This window comes from Drosophila sechellia, unplaced genomic scaffold, assembly GCF_004382195.2.
Source record: "Drosophila sechellia strain sech25 unplaced genomic scaffold, ASM438219v1 U_174, whole genome shotgun sequence".
Lineage (NCBI taxonomy): Eukaryota > Metazoa > Arthropoda > Insecta > Diptera > Drosophilidae > Drosophila > Drosophila sechellia.
In genome coordinates, this window is record NW_022611112.1 from 520 (window position 1) to 11696 (window position 11177).

The 11177-nt window shown below is 38.7% G+C and overlaps 1 protein-coding gene across 1 annotated transcript; it reads left to right on the forward strand.

Annotated features, from left to right (window-relative positions):
- The first annotated feature begins 1217 nt into the window (after positions 1-1217).
- Positions 1218-2129, forward strand: LOC116802598 (23 kDa integral membrane protein-like). Its single transcript, XM_032727023.1, has one exon. It carries the CDS (start codon positions 1317-1319, stop codon positions 2001-2003), a length of 687 nt encoding a protein of 228 aa, XP_032582914.1. The 5' UTR covers positions 1218-1316; the 3' UTR covers positions 2004-2129.
- The last annotated feature ends 9048 nt before the right edge of the window (positions 2130-11177 follow it).

Sequence of the window (11177 nt, forward strand, 5' to 3'; positions counted from 1 at the left end):
GGATCAGCATGCCCGGAATTCGATGCTTATCCACCAAGACGGCGGCCAATTGTGAAGAAAAAAAAAAAAAGCGATCTGAGTGAGTAGAGCGTTAGTGTGATGGGAAAAACACAGGGGCGGAGTTCGAAATAATGTAAAAAAGAGAATAGCGCACATAAAGTGGCTATTATATACGAACACTCCACCACCCCAATGGTCGAAAGCTCAAAAACTACAAGCTGAGCTAGACCACTGTGTCGAATATCTTAAGAAAAAATCCCCACCACACCCGCTCACTCAGAAAAACAAATAAAATCGTTAATAATTAACAAAACTCCAACTCCCAATCCGAAAAGCCTGTCTGTTTTTAAGAAAAGCTGCCCGAACGACTGCGAGGGACCACTGTTCACACCACATTGTGAACATACGTGCAGACATTGCAGCCCATAACCCCTAAATGAGGAAATCATCATCAACGTGGTGAGCAGCCCGCTAACTACGTCATCGAAGGAGTGTCAGCGTGCCAACCCCGGCGACGTCCAGCTGATGCAAGGAGGGTCAGAGCGAAGCAAGTAGGAGCTGAAAAATAAAATATTTTTTTTTGTTGCCCTGCGTGGCACACCACCCTCGATGCACTGCGCTGCATATTAATATTACACAAAATATTGTAACATTGAGCGGAACTTTTTCTGCCCGATGAGAAGAATGGCCCGTAAAGCCATACACCAATTAGGTAGAAAAATGTAACTATATTAAAAAAAAAAATCAAAACAACATATTTTTAAAGTAAAAAACCAAAACCCAAAAATAAAAAAAATAAAAAAAAAATATACAAAAATGGGTTGGTTTGGATCTGACGATAGTCAGACAAAAGATAATGCGGCCAATGTGGTCAATAACTTAAAAATTGACCATACAGAAGACATTCAGTCACTGTGGTTACTCCTTTTGATCTTGACGATCGTAACAGTCGCTCAGTTATATTAACGCTATATGTTAAGCATAACAAGCTAATAAAGAAGCGTTATATAGGCAAAGCAGAGAATAGTTTGGATAAAATTTAAAAAAAAAAACACCCAAAATGTATTTTGAATTAAGATGATCTAAAATTTTTATTTTTAATATCAGAAAACTAGAATGAAAAAAAAAAAAAGATTATTGAAGAAACCTTTTTAGGAGAGGCCACAATTTATAAAGTTCGATTGCACAGATAAATCCATATTATTCTTTAAATGGACTAAAAAAAAAGTTGTTCGACTTGAACGGACGCGCATTTCGTGGGAATTTAACTTGGTGATAATTTAAAGGCGAAGACGGTACAGTGAAGCAACATCAAGATGGACTGCGGCACATCTATGGTCAAATACATCCTCTTCATATTCAACACCATTGTGTCGATTATCGGAATCTTGAGCATTGTTTATGGCGTGCTGATTCTGAAAAGCATCGGTCCAATCGAAGTTAATGGACAAGTGGGCTTCCCGCCACAGGCTCTCATGCCGATCATTCTTATCAGCTTGGGCTCGATTGTGGTCTTCATTTCATTCCTGGGATGCTGCGGTGCCATTCGCGAATCCGTGTGCATGACCATGAGCTATGCCGTCTTCTTGTTGATCCTGCTGATCCTGCAGCTGACGCTCGTTATTCTGCTGTTTACCAACAAGGAGAAGTTTGAGAACGCAATGGGAAACGTTATCGAGAATGCATGGATGGCAGACACTACTCATAAGGATGGTGTCTTCGATACCATTCAGAAATCGTTGCACTGCTGCGGATCAAGCTCTGCTCTGGACTATGTTGCCAAGGGAGAACTGCTGCCCTCAAGTTGTTGCAGCGGCTCGTGCCTGAACCCGGCCAACTACTACCCGGGATGCCGTGGAAAGTTCATCAAATTAATGACCGCTGGATCTGAGAACGCTAAATATGTGGGCATCGGCCTCATCGGAGTGGAGCTGATCGGCTTCATCTTTGCCTGTTGCCTGGCCAACAATGTGCGTAACTACAAGCGCCGGAACGCCTACTAAGCAATAGATGCATCCATCAACCACATCTAGAGGCACACTCACATCCGGTAGCACACACTCCTCACATTCTCATTAACTTTACAGTCGTTGAACGCACTTACACAAAGGGATACAATAACACCTTGATATAAGCCATTTAAGTGGATATTTGTTACGGAAAAAAAAAGAAGAAGAAGCTTAGTTTAAGGCGATATGAAACGCTTACATTTTTGATATCCTATGTATTTCTGGTAAAATTAGTTTTGTACCTAACGATCGAACGAGCAGACAAAGCTATTTCCAAAGCCTTTGTACAAACGTTTTACTTATTAAACCGAATCCCACAAATTAACAACATAAACACGTTAATAATGATATATTTGTTTCAACAAGATCTACAACAAGACAGAAAAATACCTGCGCAGGTGAAAAATTGCATGAACCAAATGAGAAAGAAAATATAAAAATGCCCAATATCTATCAGGTAATCAATAACATTGATGCCAAAAAATATGTTATACTCAAAATAGACAAGCATAAGTGTTTGTTGAAAAGAGGAAAACACATTATAACACGTTTTGATATGACTAATTTTTATTCTAATGAAATAATCGATTTAGATCAATTCTTTCAAAGGCTTAATGAAGAAGCAAGAATAAATAGCATCATTCAAACACAATTGTCACCAAGTGAACAAATCTTCGAATTTGTCACTATAAAGAATTTTAAAGAAAAGGGCAATAAAATACTAAAAAACTTAAAAATAGCGCTATTAAACAAGGTGACTAAGATAGATAAAAATGATAAGGTTCAAATAAAAGCAATACTGTCTAAATATCATGATGATCCATCAGAAGGAGGCCATTCAGGAATTTCTAGAACCCTGAGGAAAATAAAAAATTATTATTATTGGCCACAAATGACAAAGGCAATAAGTAAATATGTTAAAACATGTTTAAAATGTCAACAAGCCAAGACTACAAAACATACTAAAACACCTTTGACGATAACAGAAACGCCAGCAACAGCATTTGATATAGTTTTGATAGATACCATTGGTCCACTGCCAAGATCAGAAAATGGAAATGAGTATGCTGTTACTATCATTTGCGATTTAACAAAATATTTGGTAACGGTACCTATTCCAAATAAAAGTGCAAAATCAGTTGCTAAGGCTATATTCGAAAATTTTATTCTAAAGTACGGTCCAATGAAAACAATCATAACGGACATGGGAACGGAATATAAAAACCAAATTATAGACGACCTATGCAAATATATGAAGATAAAAAACATTACTTCAACAGCACACCATCACCAGACATTAGGAACAATAGAACGAAGTCACAGAACTTTCAACGAGTATGTTCGCTCATATATATCTGTTGACAAAACCGATTGGGATATATGGATACAATATTTTACTTATTGTTTCAATACAACACCATCGGTAGTTCATGAATATTGTCCATATGAATTAGTATTTGGAAGATTACCCAGACAGTTCATAGATTTTAACAGGATAGACAGAATAGATCCTATTTACAACTGGATGACTATTCAAAGGAAGTTAAGCTACGATTAGAAATAGCATATAGAAGAGCTAAAAATATGTTAGACAAGGCAAAAGCCGATAGAAAGATAAAATATGATAGAAATATTAGTAACTTTGAATTAAAGATAGGAGATAAGATATTACTTAAAAACGAAACGGGTCATAAACTTGACAATAATTATTTAGGACCATATTTAGTTTCAGAAATAGGAGATAATGACAACATTACAATTATAGGAAATAAAAATAAAAAACAGATAGTCCATAAAGATAGGTTAAAAATTTTTAATTCATAATACATTTTGTTTGGTTGGCCAACCACAAATAAAAAACTAATAAAAACATTATAATAAAAACTTTTACTTTGCAAAATAAAATGAAAATATATATATTTTCTTTTAATATCTCTTTAATCATTCATTTCAAATATAATATACATATTACAAAAAAAAAAAATTATTATTATTATATACTTGAAAATAACTTCATGTTATTACGTTATTTTTCAAAAGGAGGAGATGTAGTATATAAGAACATAATAATAATAATAATAATAATAATGATAATAATATAATAATAATTAATATGAATCATAATAATAAGTCAACTAATAAGTAAACTTAGGACCACCCTAATTCCTTAGGACCACCCTAGTAGATCCTTAAGTACACCCTAATCCTAAATATGCGAATTCAGCATGTACGCCTTTAGGGGTCGCACTCGACTCCCATTGGTTATCGAGTATGAACTTCATACATACATATTGCAGAATTTGCTAGTGTCAGCACTTGGCTGTCACAAGAGATCTGCCTGTAGACCACACTAAGATCAGTTATAAATCAGGAATAGATCAGGAATGTACACTTGCTGAATAAAAACCAAATAAGATAAAATGACCGATTGCGTTTTGAAACTTAATTAACTACATCAGAAGTATTGGAATTCTAATTAACTACATTGGTGTCTCCTCCAAAAAACTGCCTCTGGGCTGCTGACACAAAGCCCAAAGCTAAGAAGGTGTGGCTACCAAAAAGACTGCCGAAAATAAGAAAACTGAGAAGGCAAAAGCCAAGGATGCCAAGAAAACTGGAATCGTAAAGTCGAAGAACGCCGCAACAAAGGCGAAATGACTGCATCGAAGCCAAAGGCTGTAGTAGCGAAAGCCCCAAAGGCAAAGCCAGCGGTGTCTGCAAGACCCAAAAAGACGGTGAAGAAAGCATCGGTTTCTGCTACCGCCAAGAAGCCGAAAGCGAAGACTACGGCTGCCAAAAAGTAAATTGTGAAAAAGTACAGTATTTGGTACATGTTCGCAATCAAAACTTTAGATTTATGATTTATAGATCTGAAATTTGTTTATACAAGTCCTTTTCAGGCTACAACGTTCTGTTGCAAGAGAAAAAAACTTTAAATTTAAATAGTATTTGTGTATTAAAATGTTCTACTTATTTATTAGCTGACGTTCGCAGCAACAATAAAACGCTTCATGTCTTCCGTTGCGTTATTGAATACATTGCATATTGGCCGCATTCAGTTTTCGTTTCCGATATTTATTTGAACAGTATCACCCATATTGCGGGTAGATACGTTTTATTGGTTAAATTCATTTTCGATGATTGGTGATTGGTATATCGAAAAATGGATTTCTTTGGTATAAACCCATTGTGGCCCTGAAAGGGCCGTTTTGAATTGTGTCCGCATTCGCAGGAGCCAATTATTTGGAGCTGGTGTACTTGGTAACAGCCTTGGTTCCCTCACTGACAGCATGCTTGGCCAACTCTCCAGGCAGAAGCAGGCGAACAGCCGTTTGGATTTCCCGACTGGTGATGGTCGAGCGCTTGTTGTAGTGAGCTAGACGAGACGCTTCGGCAGCAATTCGCTCGAAAATATCATTTACAAAGCTGTTCATTATGCTCATCGCCTTCGACGAAATTCCGGTGTCAGGATGGACCTGCTTGAGAACCTTGTAAATGTAGATGCATAGCTCTCCTTCCTCTTGCGTTTCTTTTTCTTGTCGTTCTTGGTGATGTTCTTCTGAGCCTTGCCAGCCTTCTTGGCTGCCTTTCCACTAGTTTTCGGAGGCATTGTTCACGTTACTTATATTTTCACAAACACAATTCACTTATCGTGATGTGGGCCCGAACGCGTTCACCTTTATACTTTTTTTCGAGCAGTCAATTCAGGTCTAAGTCACCCACCCCTAACTGAACGCGCCGGCAAACGGAAAAGTATAAATATTCCGCTGTCGGGGTTCGACGAGCATTCGTGTTCCGTGTGTAAAGTGAACTAAGTGAAATAAACGCAAAGCAAAATGTCTGGACGTGGAAAAGGTGGCAAAGTGAAGGGAAAGGCAAAGTCCCGCTCGAACCGTGCCGGTCTTCAATTCCCTGTGGGCCGTATTCACCGTCTGCTCCGAAAGGGCAACTACGCCGAGCGTGTTGGTGCAGGCGCTCCAGTTTACCTAGCTGCCGTAATGGAATATCTGGCCGCTGAGGTTCTCGAGTTGGCTGGCAATGCTGCTCGTGACAACAAGAAGACTAGAATTATTCCGCGTCATCTGCAACTGGCCATCCGAAACGACGAGGAGTTAAACAAGCTGCTCTCCGGCGTCACAATTGCACAAGGGGCGTGTTGCCTAATATACAGGCTGTTCTGTTGCCCAAGAAGACCGAGAAGAAGGCCTAAACGTTTCAAAGGCTAAGCTAAAAACCTACTTGTACATAAAATCGTCAAACCGTCCTTTTCAGGACGACCAAATTATTACCAAAGAATTGGAAAAATTTTACACTTGGGAATTTTTTGTAAATAGTAAATCATAAGAAAAACTACTTAAAGATTGACATGTAGTACAGTTTTTCTTCTATATGCGGTATAAACTACAATTTGCTTCTTTAAATACTCCCACACCACGATGTGATGCTTTACACGCGGTGTCTGAAACCATTTCAGTCTGTTCAAGGCCATGTTAGAAATACACATTCCGTCTGAAAGAGTACGAACGACCGACATTTATTTTTAGTTACGATCTACATATTTCTGAAGTCCCAACCAATAAAATTAAATACTTTTTGAAAATCTTCCTCCTTTTAAAAACTAAATAGTGGTCCTGAAAAGTACCGATTGCTTAATAGGGGTACAGAATTTACAGTTTTTTTAACCGCCAAATCCGTAGAGGGTGCGGCCTTGCCTCTTCAGAGCGTAGACAACATCCATGGCTGTAACAGTCTTCCTCTTGGCGTGTTCGGTGTAGGTGACGGCATCACGAATTACGTTCTCCAAGAAAACCTTTAGAACGCCACGCGTTTCCTCGTATATGAGTCCAGATATGCGCTTCACACCGCCTCGACGAGCCAAACGGCGGATAGCAGGCTTCGTGATACCTTGGATGTTATCACGCAGCACTTTGCGATGACGCTTGGCGCCACCCTTTCCCAAGCCTTTGCCTCCTTTACCACGACCAGTCATTTTTCACTGTTTTATACTATTATACACACACACCACGAAAGTCACTAAAGAACTAAATTCAACGTTTCGGCGTGCCCCTATTTATAGGTAAAACGACAAAAACCCGAGAGAGTACGAACGATATGTTCGTTTCGTTCTTCGGTCGTCAAATGAAATGGCCTCTGTTTTTCTCTCTTTCTTTCACCATCCACGATTGCTATATAAGTAGGTAGCAAATGCTCTGATCGTTTATTGTGTTTTTAAACGTGAAGTAGTGAAGGTGAAATTTTGTGAAACCCAAATGGCTCGTACCAAGCAAACTGCACGCAAATCGACTGGTGGAAAAGCACCACGCAAACAACTGGCTACAAAGGCCGCTCGCAAGAGTGCTCCAGCCACTGGAGGTGTGAAGAAGCCCCATCGCTATCGCCCTGGAACAGTGGCCTTGCGTGAAATCCGTCGCTACCAAAAGAGCACCGAGCTTCTAATCCGCAAGCTGCCTTTCCAGCGTCTGGTGCGTGAAATCGCCCAGGACTTTAAGACGGACTTGCGATTCCAGAGCTCGGCGGTTATGGCTCTGCAGGAAGCTAGCGAAGCCTACCTAGTTGGTCTCTTCGAAGATACCAACTTGTGTGCCATTCATGCCAAGCGTGTCACCATTATGCCCAAAGACATCCAGTTAGCGCGACGCATTCGCGGCGAGCGTGCTTAAGCTGACAGGGCATCAACTTGCAGTGTAGTACTCTATAATCGGTCCTTTTCAGGACCACAAACTAGATTCAATGAGATAAAATTTTCTGTTGCGACTATTTATAAAATAAAAACAAATAAGAACAAAATTCATATTCTATTATTATTATATTAATATCTTCAATCATACGTAAAAATAGTAATTCTGCCAGAGAAAGAATCAAAATAATCTTATTTTTATTATTAAATTCAAGAAGAGGTTATTACAATAATAAATATTTTTTATTTGTTCTTGATGCTAACGTCCAGTAAAACTAGCAGTAAAAGTGTCGTGGCAAGGGACGCTGAACTTTAAACACCTAAAAAAATCTAAATTACGCGAAAGACAGTTTGGAAATAATGAAATTACATTGATGAGAGCAATATTTATAAAATAACAGAAAATAATAAAATAAAATGAGCTGTTTTATATTTTTTTCTATGTGTTAACTTAAGTTGGAAATATTATTGAAGAGGTCGTACGCGACAATTGACACTGTCCATTCAAACGTCTGTAAAAAATAAAAGTTATCTAAAATTCAGCATGGAAATTGGTTAATTTGGTTGGGGAATTTAATATCTATTACATAACAAATGATAATAAAAAATTGTTGCTTCTTATTTTTTATTTGATTTATTTATTTGACTACATCGAGGCTAATGCATATATGGCGAGGAAATCGATTGATTTCCGAACAAATTATTTGAAAATATGCATGAAAGGTCTGATCTAATTAAGCAAACACATTAATAAATCAAGAAAATTTTATTTATTATATTAATATTATATTATTTAAGAAAGTATTTGTATTTTTAACGATAGAAAATTATTTCTGAATGCTACCGTAAAGGAAACTTTTTCTGTAGGTTAATGTGAACTTAAATTAACTAATATAGTATCTTAATTAATAATATACGCTTCTTTCAGAAGTCTTTCTAAGGAATGAACGTTGCAATTTCAATAAACATTAGGAATTAGTAAAATATTTGCAATATTTCTTATTTTAATTGATGTTTTGTTATAAATTGGTCCAGTTAAAAATGTAAATATAAAACTTCAATCAACATTTGAAAGTCTCCAAATCCATATTACATCCTTTTAAAAATGTAAAGTGACGAAATAATTATTTAAAAGTTTAGAACAATTAAAACCTTATTTTTATTAATGATTTTAAATACTAAAAAATTAAAAAAAGTTTATACTTCAAGCCAACTTCGACATAGTAAACGACTGATGTCAGTAGCATTGTTAAAGTGCTCTCCTCCTCGATTCTCATAAGAGCAAAGGAGGTTGGTAGGCAGCGCGCGGCCCGTTTTTAACAGAAAAAAGTGTTCTCTGTGAATAAAATGTCTGATTCTGCAGTTGCAACGTCCGCTTCCCCAGTGGCTGCCACGCCAGCGACAGTTGAGAAGAAAGTGGTCCAAAAAAAGGCATCTGGATCCGGAAAGGCTAAGAAAGCCACTGCGACGCCGTCACATCCGCCAACTCAGCAAATGGTGGACGCTTCTATTAAAAATTTAAAGGAACGTGGCGGTTCATCACTTCTTGCAATAAAAAAATATATCACTGCCACCTATAAATGCGACGCCCAAAAGTTAGCGCCATTCATCAAGAAGTACCTAAAATCGGCCGTGGTCAATGGAAAGCTTATCCAAACAAAGGGAAAAGGTGCATCTGGATCTTTCAAACTGTCGGCCTCCGCCAAGAAGGACAAGGATCCGAAGGCAAAGTCGAAGGTTTTGTCTGCAGAGAAAAAAGTTCAAAGCAAGAAGGTAGCCTCTAAAAAGATTGGTGTCTCCTCCAAAAAAACTGCCTCTGGGGCTGCTGACACAAAGCCCAAAGCTAAGAAGGGTGTGGCTACCAAAAAGACTGCCGAAAATAAGAAAACTGAGAAGGCAAAAGCCAAGGATGCCAAGAAAACTGGAATCGTAAAGTCGAAGAACGCCGCAACAAAGGCGAAAGTGACTGCATCGAAGCCAAAGGCTGTAGTAGCGAAAGCCCCAAAGGCAAAGCCAGCGGTGTCTGCAAGACCCAAAAAGACGGTGAAGAAAGCATCGGTTTCTGCTACCGCCAAGAAGCCGAAAGCGAAGACTACGGCTGCCAAAAAGTAAATTGTGAAAAAGTACAGTATTTGGTACATGTTCGCAATCAAAACTTTAGATTTATGATTTATAGATCTGAAATTTGTTTATACAAGTCCTTTTCAGGGCTACAACGTTCTGTTGCAAGAGAAAAAAACTTTAATTTAAATAGTATTTGTGTATTAAAATGTTCTACTTATTTATTAGCTGACGTTCGCAGCAACAATAAAACGCTTCATGTCTTCCGTTGCGTTATTGAATTACATTGCATATTGGCCGCATTCAGTTTTCGTTTCCGATATTTATTTGAACAGTATCACTCATATTGCGGGTAGATACGTTTTATTGGTAAATTCATTTTCGATGATTGGTGATTGGTATATCGAAAAATGGATTTCTTTGGTATAACCCATTGTGGCCCTGAAAAGGGCCGTTTTGAATTGTTGTCCGCATTCGCAGGAGCCAATTATTTGGAGCTGGTGTACTTGGTAACAGCCTTGGTTCCCTCACTGACAGCATGCTTGGCCAACTCTCCAGGCAGAAGCAGGCGAACAGCCGTTTGGATTTCCCGACTGGTGATGGTCGAGCGCTTGTTGTAGTGAGCTAGACGAGACGCTTCGGCAATTCGGTACAAAAAGTGCATGCTCAGCCGACGATGTCAGGATGCTGCGAACCTTAATGTAATGCATCTCTCCTCTTGGTTTTTTTTTTTTTTTTTTTTTGATTTTTTCTTTTATTTTATTGTTTTATTTTTTTCACATTCATTATCTGATTCCGCGTTCCTTTTTTTTTTTCGAGTCATTCAGGTCTATCCCACCCCTAACTGAACGCGCCGGCAAACGGAAAAGTATAAATATTCCGCTGTTGGGGTTCGACGAGCATTCGTGTTCCGTGTGTAAAGTGAACTAAGTGAAATAAACGCAAAGCAAAATGTCTGGACGTGGAAAAGGTGGCAAAGTGAAGGGAAAGGCAAAGTCCCGCTCGAACCGTGCCGGTCTTCAATTCCCTGTGGGCCGTATTCACCGTCTGCTCCGAAAGGGCAACTACGCCGAGCGTGTTGGTGCAGGCGCTCCAGTTTACCTAGCTGCCGTAATGGAATATCTGGCCGCTGAGGTTCTCGAGTTGGCTGGCAATGCTGCTCGTGACAACAAGAAGACTAGAATTATTCCGCGTCATCTGCAACTGGCCATCCGAAACGACGAGGAGTTAAACAAGCTGCTCTCCGGCGTCACAATTGCACAAGGTGGCGTGTTGCCTAATATACAGGCGTTCTGTTGCCCAAGAAGACCGAGAAGAAGGCCTAAACGTTTCAAAGGCTAAGCTAAAAACCTACTTGTACATAAAATCGTCAAACCGTCCTTTTCAGGACGACCAAATTATTACCAAAG